Source organism: Podarcis pityusensis (assembly GCF_964106645.2).
Source record: "Podarcis pityusensis genome assembly, chromosome: 2".
Classification (NCBI taxonomy): domain Eukaryota; kingdom Metazoa; phylum Chordata; class Lepidosauria; order Squamata; family Lacertidae; genus Podarcis; species Podarcis pityusensis.
In genome coordinates this window covers 21,295,057-21,313,788 of record NC_138029.1, presented here as the reverse complement: position 1 = coordinate 21,313,788, position 18,732 = coordinate 21,295,057, and the positions used below count along the sequence as shown (strand labels likewise).

The window sequence follows — 18,732 nt, the reverse complement described above, 5'->3', positions numbered from 1 at the left end:
GGGGGATACTGTAGATAGTTATGCAAATAAGGGATCGAAAGTGACATTCAGTGATTGGATAGTTTTAGAAAATTGTTACAGTTACATTGCGCTGGAGCTCTATATAAGCAGGCTGACTGAACCCTTCAGTCCAGTTCTGTCCTGGCCTGTGAATAAACAAGAGCTGTTGAAGAATCGCTGTGTCGTCTGATATGTTCACCCACAACTTAACAGAAACCCAGCCAGATGGGCGGGGTAGAAAAAATATATATTATTATATTATAATTATTATTATACCCACATCTCTGTGCTAGGAAAAAAACAGCTCTGTTTGGGTGCCCTGCCCACAGTGAAGTGGCAACCCTGTTTATTTGGCGTATCACGGCACATGCAGCAGTGAAAAGGTGGACTTGCGTTAAGTAACTCCCCCCCCCCCCTTTGCTGGAAATTATCTGAAAATGTTAAGCTTCCCCTTCTCCCCCATGTCAATGTAGTTTCTTAAGTACATTGTACTTTAATGCTCTGGTCCTGTCCACATAACTTGTGATGGTTCTGGCATCTGCTGCCCAAGCCCTTCTGCTGATGCAACTGTGCTGTTTGTTCTCTGCTGCCTCCACATTCAACTCCCCTGCCAAGGGAAGCCAAACGCTGCATTCTGAAAAAGTTGCCCATATTTTGGCATAATATATGTTGCTTTTGCTAGCTGCAAAGAGGGACAGCGGACAGTGTAGAGAATTGGAGCCCTGACTGACAATATGGACTTAATTGACATTTGGAGATCAAAGAACCCTCTCGAAAGAGAGGGAACTTTCTTCTCTGAAGCAAAAATGACTTGGACAAGAATTGACCAAATATGGGTAACTAGTGGAATGGCTCCAAAGATAAAGAAAGTGGAAATCTGCCCAAAGATGTGCTCCGACCATAACGCCGTAAAGATGGAGATGAGGCTAACAACAGCTGGTTCTTTTAGATGGAGGATGAATGACACCCTTTTTAGAGATGAAGAGGTCTATAAAAAGGCCCAAAAGACTTTGAGAGATTATTTTGAGATAAATCTGAAAACAGAGGTGGAAAAAAGAACAATTTGGGATGCAAGTAAAGCTGTGATGCGAGGCTTCCTAATACAACAGAACTCTATAAAGAAGAAGAAACAAAATGAGAAGAAGGATAAAATCCTGGAAAAGATAAGAGAAGAGGAAAAAAAGTTGAGGTCTAAACCAAAGTCCCAGGAGATCTTGAGAGAAATTAAGCTGTATCAGACACAATATTTGGAACTGATGAATCAAGAAATAGAATGGAAAATTAAACAAATGAGACAAAGGACCTTCGAATCTGCAGATAAATGTGGGAAGCTTCTGGCATGGCAATTGAAGAAAAGACAAAAATTAAATACGGTTACCAATTTAGAGGTGGAAGGAAAGAGTATCAACAAGCCAAACGAAATTAGAAACTGTTTTCAGAGCTTTTTCAGAAGATTATATTCACAGGGCCCGGTGAATGAGGGAGAAATAGACGAGTTTCTCAAGAAATATGGATTACAAAAAATTTCACAACAGAGTAAAATAGACCTGAACCAGAAAATAACTGAGCAAGAAATAGAGGGTGCCATTCAAAATATGCAATTGGGAAAATCTCCAGGACCAGATGGACTGACTTCCAGATATTACAAAGCTTTGAAGGAGTGGTTGATACAACCTTTGAAGGAAGTCTGTAATGAAATATTAGAGGGGAAACAGGCACCTGAATCGTGGAAAGAAGCGTATATTACACTGATACCAAAGACAGAGACTGAAAAGACTCAGATCAAGAACTACCGCCCTATATCACTACTCAATGTGGATTACAAAATTTTTGCAGACATTTTAGCAAAAAGACTGAAAAAAGTGTTGGTGGGTGAGATTCATAAGGACCAAGCAGGCTTTCTCCCAGGAAGACATTTGTCAGATAATGTGAGGAATATAATAGACATTATGGAATTATTAGAAGTCAGTAGAAACACTAAGGCAGTTTTGATATTTGTGGATGCGGAGAAAGCCTTTGATAACATTTCTTGGAGTTTTATGAAGAAGAATCTACAAGGGATGGGGGTAGGCCAAGGTTTTGAGAATGGTATAGGTGCAATATATTCTGAACAAAAGGCCAAATTAATTGTAAATAACGTGGTAACTGAAGCAATTCAGATAGAAAAAGGGACACGACAGGGGTGCCCAATATCTCCACTGCTTTTTATATCAGTCCTGGAGGTCCTGCTAAATATGATTAGAAAAGACCAGTTGGTTAAGGGGGTTCAGGTCGGAGCAAAACATTATAAATTGAAGGCCTTCGCAGATGATTTAGTACTTACTTTGCAAGAGCCAGACACTAGTACGAAAAGGGTTTTGGAATTAATTCAAGAATTTGGTCAAGTTGCAGGTTTTAAATTAAACAAACAAAAAACTAAAGTGCTGGAGAAAAATCTAACAGCTACGGAAAGAGAGCAGTTTCAAAAGGAAACAGGATTAGCTGTGGTTAAGAAAGTGAAATATTTGGGGATTAACATGACATCTAAAAATGTGAATCTATTTAAAGATAATTATGAGAAATGTTGGATGGAAGTTAAGAAAGATCTAGAAGTTTGGTCAAATTTGAAGCTTTCCTTGTTAGGCCGAATTGCTGTTATTAAGATGAATGTTTTGCCTAGAATGCTGTTCTTATTTCAGGCTTTGCAGATTTTGGACAAAATGGACTGTTTCAAGAGGTGGCAGAAAGATATATCTAAATTTGTCTGGCAGGGCAAAAAGCCCAGAATAAAATTTAAGATACTTACGGATGCAAAAGAAAGAGGGGGGTTTGCCCTGCCGGACTTAAAGTTGTACTATGAATCAGCAGCTTTTTGCTGGTTGAAAGATTGGCTGCTCCTTGAGAATACAGACATTTTAGATTTGGAAAGGTTCAATAATACCTTCGGATGGCATGCTTATATATGGTACGACAAGGTAAAGGTTCATAAAGGTTTTAAGAATCACATTGTTAGGAAAGCTTTATATAATGTTTGGATTAGATATAAAGACTTGTTGGAAAACAAAACCCCAAGGTGGCTGTCGCCAATGGAAGCTAAAGGGTTGAAAAAACTTAATATGGAATCGAAATGGCCAAAATATGGGGAAATTCTAGAGCAAGAGGGAGATAAGGTAAAACTACAGAGCTATGAAAAATTGAAGTCTAAAGTTCGAGATTGGCTCCATTATTATCAAATAATGGAGGTTTTTAAACAAGACAGAAAAATTGGCTTCCAGGTGGAAAGATCCAAATTAGAAACGGAATTGTTAGAACCCAATACTAAAACTTTGTCAAGAATGTATAACTTGTTGCTGAAGTGGAATACACAGGACGAGACGGTTAAGTCAGCTATGATTAAATGGGCACAGGATTTCGGTTATAACATTATGTTTGCTGACTGGGAAAAGTTATGGACCACCGGTATAAAGTTTACGGCATGTAATGCCCTAAGAGAAAATATTATGAAAATGATTTACAGGTGGTACATGACACCAGTCAAGCTTGCAAAAATTTATCATTTGCTGGATAATAAATGCTGGAAATGTAAAGAAACTGAAGGTACATTCTTTCATCTTTGGTGGACTTGCCCAAGGATTAAAGATTTCTGGGAGATGATTTATAATGAATTGAAAAAGGTATTTAAGTATACCTTTCTTAAGAAACCAGAGGCTTTTCTCCTGGGCATGGTTGGCCAATTGGTGTTAAAGAAGGACAGAACTTTTTTTATGTACGCCACAACAGCAGCAAGAGTCCTTATAGCAAAGTATTGGAAGACACAAGAACTACCCACACTGGAAGAATGGCAGACGAAGGTGATTGACTACATGGGACTAGCTGAGATGACCGGCAGAATCCGAGATCAAGGAAAAGAGACAGTGGAGGAAGATTGGAAGAAATTCAAAGTTTATCTTAAGAATTATTATAAAGTAAATGAATGCTAAAACGCCAAGGTTAGGAAATTATGAGGTTACTGCTGTATTGATTTGGTAATGACAAGAGGGTTTAAAGGTCAATTAATTAAAATTTGAAGAGAGGATTTGCTGGAAGAAATTTGAAAACAGGGATGCAGAAAGGGAGGGTATGGGGAAGTCGGAGAGAATAGGGTTATGAAAAGAAGGATTTGAAATTTTACATGTTTATGTGTTTGTTTGTTATTGTATTGTGTTTTGTATGTGTTAATTAAGTGTTAAAAAATCAATAAAAATATTTAAAAAAAAAGAGAGAGAATTGGAGCCCTGCCCTGCACCTGGGGAATCCTGCACAACCCTCTCTGGCACCTGAAATTTCATGAAAACTGCCCGTTCCAGCCTCCCTGATGACCATTGTTCCCTATGTTTTTCATTTTGAAAGGAACCATGGTTGGACAGCAGCAACTTGCAGGTGGGGGCCGTGGAGTTAATAATAGTACAGTCGTACCTTGGTTTTCGAACAGAATGCGTTCTGGAAGTCCGTTCGACTTCCGAAACGCTTGAAAACAAAGGCATGGCTTCTGATTGGCTGCAGGAGCATCCTGCAGCCAATCGGAAGCTACGGAAGCTGTGTCGGACGTTTGGCTTCTGAGGCAAAGTTTGCAAACAGGAATACCTACTTCTGGGTTTGTGACGTTTGAGTTCCAAGTTGTTTGTGAACTAAGCTGTTCAAAAACCAAGGTACGACTGTAATATTTATACATACATAAATACATACATACATACCCCGCCCATCTGGCTGGGTTTCCCCAGCCACTCTGGGAGGCTCCCAACAGAATATTAAAAACACAATAAAATATCAAACATTAAAAACTTCCCTAAACAGGGCTGCCTTCAGATGTCTTCTAAAAGGCAGATAGTTGTTTATTTCTTTGACATCTGAAGGGAGGGCATTCCACAGGCGGGCACCACTACTGAGAAGGCCCTCTGCCTGGTTCCCTGCAACCTCACTCCTCGCAGGGAGGGAACCACCAGAAGGCCCTCGGAGGCGGACCTCAGTGTCCGGGCTGAATGATGGGGGTGGAGATGCTCCTTCAGGTATACTGGGCCGAGGCCATTTAGGGCTTTAAAGGTCAGCACCAATACTTTGAATTGTGCTTGGAAATGTACTGGGAGCCAGTGTAGGTTTTTTAGGACTAATAATAATAATAATAATAATATTTATACCCTGCCCATCTGGCTGGGTTTCCCCAGCCACTCTGGGCAGCTTGCAACAGAACACTAAAAACAGAATAAAACTTCAAACATTATGTTATATGATCTCGGCAGCCACTCCCTGTCACCAGTCTAGCTGCCACATTCTGGATTAGTTGTAGTTTCCGGGTCATCTTCAAAGGTAGTCCCACGTAGAGCGCATTGCAGTAGTCCAAGCAGGAGATAACCAGAGCATGCACCACTCTGGCAAAACAATCCGGCCATTTTACAGAAGAGCCACACTTCAGAGACGTAGATGGGCAGCGGGTCACAAGTGCATCTGCAAAATCCCATTTTTTGCAGGTACAATAACAGCAATTGCACATTTCTGTCTGCCCTACAGGTGCACAGAATCATGCAATTAACACTATCATGCAACTAACGCTGTATTTAGCTTGATCCTTGGGCGCACTTACCGGCAATGTCTTTCCCAACCTTGAGATACTGAGCATTGAACCTGGGACTCCTTTTTTGCGTGCATATCGTGTGCTCTGCCCCTGAGCTTGTACAGAAACATTTAATTTTTCACCTAGGTCTCCCATTAACTTTACAGGCATTTGTTTGCTTTACTCTCTGTGAATTGTGCCCCTGGATTTTGTGCATGCAGGAAGAGGTTTTTTTCCCCCCTTCTCCTATATTTGGAGATGCATGTCTAAAATAATGTGTTTATACTCCTTCAGAGCAGCAATGCCACACGGAGGATGGCATTACAGCCAATTAGTTCTGCTAGCTGGCAGAGTTACTCTGCTAGATGGAATTTCTGACAACGCCTTTGTGTGTGTGCAAGATTAGCATTGTTGCGTGTGCATTGTCGTGGCTGATGGGTAAAGAGGAGTGTATGCATGCCAGCGTAGAAGGAGGGTATAGACAGAAGACTTACGGCAAGACATCCAGGCACACAGGAGAGATATTTCATCTGCCTTCAAAATCTGAGCAGGATTCTCACTGAATTCCATAGTGCTTAGAACTGAGCTATAGGATTGTCCTGTAAAGTATCTTATCATTATTAAGGACTTAGCATATCAGAGTGCTAAGGAATCAAAAGGTTTTGTGTCCCTTTTGTAGGAAATGCGTCCTTTTGTGTGTGTGTGTGTGTGTGTGTGTGTGTGTGCGCACACACATATATATGCACACCCCTTGGTCATGTGATGTTAATGAGCAGATAAACATGAGTATGGTCATGGAATCATAGAATTGGAAGAGACCCCACGGGTCATCTAGTCCAACCCCCTGCAATGCAAGAATCTCAGCTAAAGCATCCATGACAGATGGCCACCCAACACCTGCTTAAAAACCTCCAAGGAAGGGGAGTCCACCACCTCTGGTGGGAGTCTGCTCCACTGCCGAACAGCTCTTACTGCTGGAAAGTTCTTCCTGATGTTTATTTAGTCAGAATCTTCTTTCTCGCACACAACTTGAAGGCGTTGTTTTGAGTCCTGCCCTATAGAGCTAGAGAAAACAAGCTTGCTCCAATGTGTACATGTGCGTGTGTGTGCTCATGCGCATGCTGAAAGCCTTGTCATCAAAACTTAAGGATCTACATATGCACGGGATTCACAAGAAACAAAGATCCACTCTAGGCAACAATAGAGAGGAATGTGTGGAATCACCCAGAAATGCAGGTGTGTCTATCAAAGTGTTGGTGCTGACTTTTAAAGCCCTAAACAGTCTCAGCCCAGTATACCTGAAGGAGCGTCTCCACCCCCATCACTCAGCCTGGACACTGAGGTCCAGCTCCGAGGGCCTTCTGGCGGTTCCCTCCCTGAGAGAAGTGAGGTTGCAGGGAACCAGGCAGAGGGCCTTCTTGGTGGTGGCACCCGCCCTATGGAACGCCCTCCCGTCAAGGAAATAAACAACTACCTGACTTATAGAAGACATCTGAAGGCGGCCCTGTTTAGGGAAATTTTTAATGTATGGTGTTCTATTGTGTTTTTAATATTCTGTCGGGAGCTGCCCAGAGTGGCTGGGGAGGCCCAGCCAGATGGGCAGAGTATAAGTAATAAATTATTATTATTGTTGTTGTTATTTTCCGCTGGGCACCTGCACACCTCAGAATTGCCCCTTCCATAAGAATGTAAAGGAGCATCTCTCGTCTTAACCAACCAAATGTCTGCCCTTGTCAGGTGGACGGCGACGTTATAGCCGAGCTGGGACCAAAGGCTTCAATGCCAACCGTCGCCGGAGCCGGGCTGTGCTCTACCATCTCTCTGGGCATCTCCAGAAGCAGGGCAAAGGGAAGCGAAAGCTCCACAAGGTATGTATGCATGGGCAAGGGAACCTTTTTAGATTGCCTGGGCTGCTTGCAGTGCTTTGATGTCCACTTACCGTGTGGCCTGGACTGTGTGGGTTTTGATGCGGGGGCAGCCGATATGGGAGACAGCCCTGTGATTTGGAGTGGTGACCGCTCTTGTCCTTCTCTCCCCCCCCCCCACCAGGGTGTCTTTGGGGAGAAGCCTGCCCTCCCCGAATACAAGGTGGCTGCAGCGCGCAAGTCCCCCTTCATCCTGCTGCATTATGGGACCTTCAAGGCCGGATGGGATGGCCTGATTCTGCTGGCCACCCTGTACGTGGCTGTGACCGTGCCCTACAGCGTTTGCTTCAGCGGCACCAAAGATGAGGGGCTTCCAGAGGCCGCTCGGGCACCCCCCAGCATCTGTGATCTTTCGGTTGAGATCCTTTTTATCCTAGGTAAGGAGATCAGAATCGGACGAAAGACTGGGAAGGGGCCATTACTCACTGTTAGAACAAGCAGAAGGTCATAGAATCAGAGAATTGTAGAACTGCAGAGTTGGAAGGGACCCCAAGAGTTATCTAGTCCAACCCCCTGCAATGCAGGAACCTCAACTAAAACATCCATGACAGATGGCCGTCCACCCTCTGCTTAAAAGCCTCCAGTCAAGGGTCTCGGCTTCAGTTCCCAGCCTATCTGTCAAGGATGCTTCATGGCCAAAGGAATGCATACAGCAGTTAGGTCACTCTCCAATGTCTTTTCTTTTTGAAGTATTTTGTATTTTATTTTACAAGTATCAAATTATAACAATACAACCTTAGGTAAAGGTAAAGGGACCCCTGACCATTAGGTCCAGTCGTGGCCGACTCTGGGGTTGCAGCGCTCATCTCGCTTTACTGGCCGAGGGAGCCGGCGTACAGCTTCCGGGTCATGTGGCCAGCATGACTAAGCCGCTTCTGGCAACCCAGAGCAGCGCACGGTAACGCCGTTTACCTTCCCGCCGGAGCGGTACCTATTTATCTACTTGCACTTTGAGGTGCTTTCGAACTGCTAGGTTGGCAGGAGCTGGGACCGAGCAACGGGAGCTCACCCCATCGTGGGGATTTGAACCGCCAATCTTCTGATCGGCAAGTCTTAGGCTCTGTGGTTTAACCCACAGCGCCACCCGCATCCCCATACAACCATACACATCCACATTTAAAGAAATCTCTAGACTTCCCACCTTCCCCTCCATTTGTCCTGTTGTTAACTTTTTCAACTGCATATTTTTCAATAGTCCATGTTTTATATGGCTCAATTATCTGCATAATTCTTGCTACATTACAAGTGTTATTGCAATCCTGCTGTAGTTTTCGTCTGCTTACAGTGATCTCCAAGATAAATTACACATTTTCCCCATTCTTTGTTAAAGTTTTGGTCTTCTTGGTTCCCAAGCTTTCCGGTTAGTTTTGCTATTTCAGCATAATCCAACAGTTTAATTTGCCATTCTTCTCTGGTAGGTGCTTTATCTTCTTTCCATCTCTGGGCTAGTAGCATCCGTGCGGCTGTCATCGCATACATACTCTTCATTGTCAAAGAATGAACACTTACCACTGTTTCCGCGGCTCCGAATACCCACGCACGCCAGTCTAGAGTCTAGGCAGCTATTCCCATGTCCATGCTTCATGTAACACTTGCAGCAACTGAGGACCACTCCAGCAGTTTATGAACCTTCCCCCAACGGGCTGCGCACATGCCACCGGAGGCTATGCCCGCATGGAAGCTGCCTCTGCTCTTCTCTCTTCCGTTCCCTTCTGGTTCTGGGAGACAGGGGCTGAGGAGAGGGTGGGGAAGCTCCTGGTTCCTACCCTTTCCTGGGAGGTGGAGCCAGAGGTCTCCGCAGTCAGTGTTAGGTAAGCACACCGTGGTTGACTGAGTAGCAGTATTTGCAAAATCTCCAGCCTCTTTTAATCCACAAGAAAAAGTTTACAGTGGTACCTCAGGTTACAGATGCTTCAGGTTACAGACGCTTCAGGTTACAGACTCCACTAACCCAGAAATAATACCTTGGGTTAAGAACTTTACCTCAGGATGAGAACAGAAATCGTGCGCCGTGGCGGCAGCAGGAGGCCCCATTAGCTAAAGTGGTACCTCAGGTTAAGAACAGTTTCAGGTTAAGAACGGACCTCCAGAACGAATTAAGTTCTTAACCCGAGGTACCACTATATTCACAATATGACCTGTTCCTGTATCCAGCTTGTGTGATTTGTTTTAACTTTTATACGGATACGGAGTTCCCTTTGTTTGTTAAACCCTTGCTTTGCAAGGGACTGAATCCGCTCACCTTTGCTGATGTCAGGATCCTTCTGCCAGGTTCAGGAAGCAAAATGGCTTTGTTCACATGTGTGTGTGTGTGTAACAGATACCAGACTTTTGGCAACAAAGAAGCAATGCGATACGCGGTGCCATGCTTGCCAGCTGCCAACCGTGGCTGATTTCTCCATTTGTTTATTTCGTAAAAGTTATATACCGCTTGATTGGGGCGGGGGGAGAAAACACCCTCAAAGTAGTTTACAAAAAACTAAAACTATATAATTATTACTTTTCATTTCATTTCACTTTAAATTTGTATAACTCCTTTCTATAGTACTATACACAAGGCAGTTTATAGCAACAAAATATACAGCAAAGAACACACACCTTATAATAATCTGATCCAATACAAAAAGTCATAATAAAACATAACTTTAAAATGGAATGACTTATATCTTCTTCTTTCTTCTTTGGCGATCACTCATAGCCAAGTAAGATTGGTATTACCAGTGAGTCCGTAAGTGACCGTGGAGGCCAATTCTGGATCCACACGCCCTTCCACAGTGGAGACATAGGTTTCCAGGTGGGAGTTGATCACAGTGAAGGTTTGCCAAGCGTGCCTTCCTCTTAGCACGTTTCTCCCTTTCGTCCTGAGTCTGAGTGTCTTCAAAGCCCATGACACCTTTGGTAGAGGCTGTTCTCCAATTGGAGCGCTTGCAGGCCAGTGTTTCCCAGTTGTCAGTGTTTATACTACATTTTTAAAGGTTTGCCTTGAGACAGTCTTTAAACCACTTTTGTTGACCACCAGCATAACACGTTCCATTTTTAAGTTAGGGAATAGAGTAGTTGCTTTGGAAGACAGTAATCAGCCATCTGCAACAGTCTATTAGAATATAATAGTATGCAATAAAATTAACTCTCAGAATATCAGCAAATAATAAACAGAAATTCACTCTTAACAATTACAATAAATACTCAACTATGATCAATAAAAACAACGGCAAGTCAAATTGCCTGAAATACCACAATACATACAAACCCATGTAAAAGGATCAAATTGAGAAACAAAGACACAAAACTTATAAAACTATTTTTTTTATAAATCCTAGCAAGTAAAACAAACTACAGGGGTACCTCGGGTTACAGACGCTTCAGGTTACAGACTCTGCTAACCCAGAAATAGTACCTCAGGTTAAGAACTTTGCTTCCGGATGAGAACAGAAATTGTGCGGCGGCAGCAGGAGGCCCCATTAGCTAAAGTGGTACCTCAGGTTAAGAACAGTTTCAGGTTAAGAACGGACCCCCAGAACGAATTAGGTTCTTAACCCGAGGTACCACTGTATTGAATACGTTATAAACTGAAACCCACAATAAACTGAAAAGCACACCAGCATTCTAGATATCTGGGAAGGCTTCCCTAAACAAAAATGCCTTTAGCAGGCACAAGTAATAATACAGTGAAGGCGCCTGCTTGATCTCAGTGTTCAGGCAGTTCCAAAGTTTAAGTGCTGCCACACTACCTCCTAGTGCTTACATGCAAAGGTGTAAAAGTTTCCCTCCCTCCTCTATCCCTCCTCATTGCGAGAAGTGAGGTTACAGTGAACCAGACAGAGGGCCTTCTCGGTAGTGGCTCCCGCCCTATGGAATGCCCTCCCTTCAGATGTGAAGGAAATAAGCAGCTATCTTCTCTTTAAAAGTCATCTGAAGGCAGCCCTGTTCGGGGAAGTTTTTAATATTTAACGCTGTTCTGTTTTTAACACTTGATTGGGAGCCGCCCAGAGTGGCTGGGGAAACTCAGCCAGATGGGCGGGGTATAAATAATAAATTGTTGTTGTTGTTGTTGTTGTTGTTGTTATATCACAACATCAGGCAGAGATTCTGCCTAGCAAACTGCCTCCTCAACCAGCAGGCGCCTTTATAGCTCACATTGCCTCACATTACCTCAATTCAGTAATTTCCAACAGACATTGTCTTCACATTCATTTCTGAGTCATCAAATGATAGGTCAATTGGTAGAGCGCGCACACACACACACACACACGAACGAACACACAATACAACACTTTAGTGTGCAGTCATTAATTGCTCCCATTTATCAGGTGAAGCAGTTAAGGCAGAGCCATCTCCTTTACTATTCATGGTGCCTTTCAGCCCACAGCCTCTGCTCCTATGCCTTCCTCAGCATTTGAGCTGAAAGTGTGGGAATGTTCAGGGTGGCAGGAGAGGATATATTGTTTATTAATATCCTTTTTACATTCCCCTTTTTACATGCACAGCAGATAGCTGGTTGCAGGCTCATGTGAGCTTCTCACTAATATACAGTTCAGTTTGTCTCAGACTGAATCGTACATTCCTGGTAAGCTCCCTTGAATCCCTCTTAAAAGAATAAAGACACCAGAGTCTTATTGATAAGTAACAAAAGGAAGGTTTACTCATGATCAGGCAGAGCACAGTGTGATCCCTGAAGGCAGACTTAGTTACAAATATGTACATGTGGATCTACCCCATAGGGAGGAATGATCCCAGTGCTTTGGCTAGCTGGAAGCTAGCAGAGCAGTCCTAGCTAGAAGCTGGTCAAATGAAGAATAAGAGCGAGGTGTGCTGCGTGACTCGTCCTTTTGTTACTTGGACAGGTTAGGTCATGCCCACCTTCTATCACATGCGAAAGGAAGGATGCTCCAGCCAGGAGGAACAGAAACAGGAAGTTTTGATTGGCTGGACCAAACATTCCCTTGCATGTCTTCTCTAGCATTACAAGGAATGTTGTACTTGACTGCTCCCAGTGGATTACATCTCACAGAAAGGAGGCAGCCAATCCCGATTAAAGCTGTGTTTCTTTATTTATTTCCATTTAGCTTCACCGCAAACCATAGTCTAGCTCAGCGGTGATGGGGAAACATGCCCTGCTTGACTCCAACACCCATGAGCCCCAGCCAACATGGCCAACGGTCAGGAATTATGGGAAATGTAGTGCAACAGCAACCACAGGTGCAATTGCTGCGGACTTGCTCCTTAACATTTCTGCCCTTTCTTTCCAGATATCGTGCTGAATTTCCGCACCACCTTTGTGAGCAAGTCAGGGCAGGTGGTATTTGACCCTCATGCCATTTTCCTGCATTACCTGACCCGCTGGTTTGTACTGGACCTCATAGCAGCACTGCCGTTCGACCTCCTCTATGCTTTCAAGGTCAATGTGGTGAGTTTTTGGTGATGCGCTGTGTTACAGGATGCAAAAAAAAGGGCTGAAGTCTGCAGCTGCCTGTAGATCTCCCGCTGGTGCCTGGTGCCATTTTGCTGGGCAAAGCTGGTATTACAACCTAGTTGGGTTTGGGGTTTTCTCCTACAAGTCCCTGAGACTTGTCTCTCTCCCTCAACATTTAATTTACATGTAAGCAAAAACAAAACCTAAAAGCTGGAATATGTTTCTGCAGCAAAGTCATGCCTTCCGTCCCTATGGATTACAAGAACCGTGATTCATCTGGCATGAGAGAAATCTACTCTGTATATGCTCAGAGGTGCTCTTCACCCCAGGCATGAATTAAAATAGCCCACGCTAATGCATCATACAGTTGATTCAAGTTATCAACATTGTCTGAAACACACTTCAGGGTCCTGTGAGGGCTAATAATCACTAGCATCTGGGCTTAAACAGTTTGGAAAAGCTGGCATGCCCTTCCAAGCTCAGCAATGGCCTGATAGGATTGGTAGAGTCACCTCTGTGGCGATGTACGGCCTCCTCAGCGGGAGACATTAATACAACGATAAAAAGAAACCAGCTTGCTGAAGATTCTTAGGTGATTGCCCAGACACGATGTTAAAAACATGAATACACTGGAATGCACCTGTTTTTTGTTTTTCGAACCATAACAGCTTCAGCGCTGTGTGTGTGGGAGGACAAGCAGGACTGCAAATATTGTATGTCGGGAGGCAAGTTTCCTTTTTCCCCACCCCCTCCATGGTGCGGTTCTGCTTAAAACCCCTCCCCACTTCAAAACTGCTGTTAGCGCTAAGCCAGAAGCTTCCCTTTGCTCCTATGGAACTCTTCACTCTTAAACAAAGACAGGGGGCTTCCCCTTTCCTAGGGGGCTGTCCTGCTACCTGGGCTCCAACCCAGTTTTGAGCTCTACCCACCCAGCCACATGCCCCCCCTCCCATTTTTCAGATGACCTCCCAGTTTGTGGCAGGCCTATATCCAGAAATGTGATAATGAGACGGCCACTTGGGCTGTTGGCTGGTGTCTTGACGGAAACGGTAAAAACCTAAATCTAAGTGTGATGCACTTTAAAGCTGTTTAGCTAATTAAGCTAATTCATTAGCAGACCTGGCATATATTTTATTGTTATCCTTTTCCTTACTCCCCCCCCCCCAAAAAGTCATGCTTTAAATTTTGGGAGGAAAGATAGTAAACATTTTTTCAATGCAAATAGGGACATCCCATTCCACAACGATAATTTTACTGTTTATACCCCACATGTCTGACTGGGTTGCCCCAGCTACTCTGGGCAGCTTCCAACATATATAAAAACATAGTAAAACATTAAACATTCTCTGTACAGGATTGCCTTCAGACGGCTCAGGGGTCGGATAACTCCATACCCTCCAACATTTCTCCAATGAAAATAGGGACGTCCTAAGGACATTCCAGGATCAAATCAGAAACAGAGATGGCTTCTCTAAATTAGGGACATCCCTGGAAAACAGGAACACTTGGAAGGTCCGAACTTGCATTTAATTCAGAGGGAGATGCATTCTGAAGGGGCAAGCTCACCACCCCCACCCACCCACCCACCCACATCTGCTTGAAGCCCCATTCTTGAGGATCCCTTCTTCCATCACCAGGAGCGCCAACCTGCCCCCACAGCCGTGGGTGCCTGGGGTCATGCATGCCACGCAGCGTGCTTTGCCCTGGCACCAAAATTTGTGGGTGCTTGTTCCCTTGATGGAAGATTTTGTGGGTGCTCGGGCACCCAGGGCCCCAGGTAGTTGGCACCTATGCCCATCACACCCCGCCCCACAACTTCCCCTCCGTCAGCCCTCCAGGACCTCCTCTTCTTCCGTGGTTCGATTCCCACCCCGGCCCTCCACATTGCAGCTCCCCCCGCGCCCGAGGGGCCAATGCAAGTTGACGCAACTTCTCTCTCTCTCTTTCCTTTTCCCTCTCCTTCCCACCCCACTCAGTACTTCGGGGCTCATCTGCTTAAGACGGTGAGGCTCCTGCGCCTGCTGCGGCTGCTGCCCAACCTGGACCGGTACTCGCAATACAGCGCCGTGGTCCTGACCCTCCTCATGACCGTCTTTGCGCTCCTGGCGCACTGGGTCGCCTGCGTCTGGTACTTCATCGGGCAGCGCGAAGTCGAGAGCAGCCCCTCTCAGCTGCCGGGGATCGGTGAGTGGTTGTTTTTCTTTTGGTCTTTGCTCTTCCCGCCAAATAAGCAAGCATTGTGCGACTCAATGGGGGCGTGCACGCGTGTGTGTGCATGTGGGTGCGTGCACACGCGTGCATGCAAACCGATGCTGCAGATGCCACATAAATAATAGTCCTGGCGCGCACGCTCGCTTTCACTTTGGGGGCGATGAGTTCTCCTATAATTACTGTTGTCTACCCGACTCCTGGGACTGCGTGACGGCAGGCTTAGCAAGCAACCGCTGCCTTTACCTTGCCAAATCTTCTGGGACTCGGATCCTGACAATCAGCGGGCGGAGCCTCGGTGCTCCAAATGCGGCGCTTATTGCCACTTGGCGCATAGTCGGAAGATCACTCCCAAGCCCCTCGCTTACTTGATCTCGTGGGATTTACTGACACAAACGCACACCTTTTTCCTCTCCCCGCCCCCCGTCACTTTTAAAAAAGCAAGCAATATTTTTTCCCCTTGATAACCAGCTGGCGCAACTGATGTTGCCGGGGTTGTTTTTGGGCATGTTTTGGGCTCTTCTGTGCACTGCGTTGTTTTTAGCAAGAGAGGGAAAGGGGCTGTTCGTGCATTTCTGTGGAGCTTGCCTGAAGATCCCAACTTCTCCTGGCACTTTGGAAAAAACCAAAGCGAGTGAAAGGAAACAGACCCTGCCTCTCCGCTGCCCAATTTTCGTTTGCAGAGATAACGATGAGCAGGGATCTCGTGCCCCCACCTCGTGTTTTTAAATGAACGAGATGCTAGCCAGGAAGTAAGCCCAACTGAATTCAGTGGGGGCTTGTTGTTGTTGTTTAGTCGTGTCCGACTCTTCGTGACCCCATGGACCAGAGCACGCCAGGCACTCCTGTCTTCCACTGCCTCCTGCAGTTTGGTCAAACTCATGCTGGTAGCTTCGAGATATGATAGCCATGTTCAAATATATAAAAGGATGTCACATAGAGGAGGGAGAAAGGTTGTTTTCTGCTGCTCCAGAGAAGCGGACACAGAGCAATGGATCCAAACTACAAGAAAGAAGATTCCATCTAAACATTAGGAAGAACTTCCTGACAGTAAGAGCTGTTCGACAGTGGAATTTGCTGCCAAGGAGTGTGGTGGAGTCTCCTTCTTTGGAGGTCTTTAAGCACAGGCTTGACAACCATATGTCAGGAGTGCTCTGATGGTGTTTCCTGCTTGGCAGGGGGTTGGACTCGATGGCCCTTGTGGTCTCTTCCAACTCTATGATTCTATGAGAACACTGTCCAATCATCTCGTCTTCTGTCGTCCCCTTCTCCTTGTGCCCTCCATCTTTCCCAACATCAGGGTCTTTTCCAGGGAGTCTTCTCTTCTCATGAGGTGGCCAAAGTACTGGAGCCTCAGCTTCAGGATCTGTCCTTCCAGTGAGCACTCAGGGCTGATTTCCTTCAGAATGGAGAGGTTTGATCTTCTTGCAGTCCATGGGACTCTCAAGAGTCTCCTCCAGCACTATACACACACACACACACACACACACACACACATTTAAATGATGCTAACCCTTTTCCAGATCCTTGGTTTCTTTGAAGGTTTTCACCAGCTAGCTTTCAGGAGGAGAGGATCTTTCTAATAACCTGCTTTCCCCCTTCCTCTTCCTCCCAGGGTGGCTGCAGGAGCTGGCCCGTCGCCTCGAGACACCCTACTACTTGGCTCAGAGGAACAGCAGCGCTGAGGACGACTCCGCCAACGGGACCAGCCCGGCTCTGAATGGCAGCACGTGGGAGCTTTTAGGGGGCCCCTCACTGAGAAGCGCTTATATCACCTCCCTGTACTTCGCCCTCAGCAGCTTAACCAGTGTGGGCTTTGGCAACGTGTCGGCAAACACCGACTCGGAGAAGATTTTCTCCATCTGCACCATGCTGGTGGGGGGTGAGTAAGGCCCTAAGCCTGGGGCGGCAGTGGGTTGGGAGTGAGGAGCATCGGCAGGTTTTGTTTTGTTGTTTTATTAAAAAAAGAAAACAACAACAACATGTCATTCTGCTCTTCCTCCTCGTTTCCCTTTTCGTAGCTCCTGGGCAATCTGGTTATCATGACAACCACGGGGCAAGCGCCTTCTATAAATACGGCTTTTAATTTGGTGCTGTCCCAAAAACCCAGCAGCAAGGCAGTATTGGTGTTTTGAGAACCTTCCCTTACGGCAGGAAGGTAGTTTCACGGCCCCAGTTCTTAAAAATGGTCGGTTCAATACAGGCCAGAGCCAGTGTGGTGTAGTGGTTAAGAGCGATAGACTCGTAATCTGGTGAACCGGGTTCGATTCCCTGCTCCTCCACCTGCAGCTGCTGGGTGACCTTGGGCTAGTCACACTTCTCTGAAGTCTCTCAGCCCCACTCACCTCACAGAGTGTTTGTTGTGGGGAAGGAAGGGAAAGGAGAATGTTAGCCGCTTTGAGACTCCTTAGGGTAGTGATAAAGCGGGATATCAAATCCAAACTCTCTCTAGCTGTTGTCGGACTTCAACTCCCAGCAAGCCCCAGCAAGCATGATCAATGGCCAGGGATGATGGGAGTTGCAGTCCAACATCAGATCCCACCAACCCACTGTCCTTAGATGGAAGAAGGTAGGAAATAAACGAGAAGGGGGAAACGTGAGGACCTGCGGTTAGTATCCACTCTTGCCAACCATCAGCAAGGAGGATGCAGGTGGGCCCAAGCGTTGGGAGTTTGTGGCATTCTTGGACAGGGACAGGAATGTCCACAAGCTTAGCCAAGGCCTGCTGCACTCATGCCTGCTGTCCTAGAAAACGAAAGCAGAAAGTCTCGGGATGCTGGCTTCTGCACCCAGCACCTGTTTCTGTGCACTGTGGAGCGGTCTCAAAATTAGGGAATACCTTCAGCTTCTGCTAAAGTTAATGAACTGGAGGTGAAAAGCCAGTTCCCCCTCACCCCCAGGAGGATTAAAAAGAGAGAGAAATACGCGGCACAGGGTCTCATCTGCAGCTCTGTTTCTACTGAGGCCTGCAAATGCAGCAGAATGAGCTTGGAGTGAGATGGGTTAACTTCTGAGGTGGTGGAATGGCCTGTACTACTTTTCGCTGCAGGTGGGGGGGGGGAGAAATTGTGTTTTTAATGCTCCCTTATGTGAAAAGCAGGGACGCGGGTGGCGCTGTGGGTTAAACCACAGAGCCTAGGACTTGCCGATCAGAAGGTCGGCAGTTCGAATCCCCGTGACGGGGTGAGCTCCCGTTGCTCAGTCCCTGCTCCTGCCAACCTAGCAGTTCGAAAGCACGTTGAAGTGCAAGTAGATAAATAGGTACCACTCCGGCGGGAAGGTAAACGGCATTTCCGTGCACTGCTCTGGTTCTCCAGAAGCAGCTTAGTCATGCTGGCCACATGACCCAGAAGCTGTTTGCCGGCTCCCTTGGCCAGTAAAGCAAGATGAGCGCCACAATCCCAGAGTCGGCCACGACTGAACCTAATGGTCAGGGGTCCCTTTACCTTTTTTTATGTGAAAAGCACCAAAGCAAGTAGAAAACTAGTACAGTGGTGCTCCTTTTTTAAAAAATTACTTGCAGGGAATTTAATTACCTGCTTGTGGGGGGGGGGACATTTCAAAAAAGTGACCCACCACCTGCAGCCTGAAGAGGTACATTCTACTACCTCAGAATTCTG

General features: G+C 45.8%; 1 protein-coding gene across 1 annotated transcript in view; it reads left to right on the top strand.

Moving 5' to 3' along the window:
* KCNH3 (potassium voltage-gated channel subfamily H member 3) overlaps positions 1 to 18,732 on the top strand; it is a 73,137-nt gene that overhangs the window by 41,861 nt on the left and 12,544 nt on the right. The window contains exons 4-8 of the mRNA XM_080994451.1: positions 7,304 to 7,434; positions 7,616 to 7,868; positions 12,741 to 12,898; positions 14,881 to 15,088; positions 16,728 to 16,994. Of these exons, the coding sequence (XP_080850577.1) occupies positions 7,304 to 7,434; positions 7,616 to 7,868; positions 12,741 to 12,898; positions 14,881 to 15,088; positions 16,728 to 16,994 (1,017 nt within the window). The remainder of the gene's footprint in view (positions 1 to 7,303; positions 7,435 to 7,615; positions 7,869 to 12,740; positions 12,899 to 14,880; positions 15,089 to 16,727; positions 16,995 to 18,732) is intronic.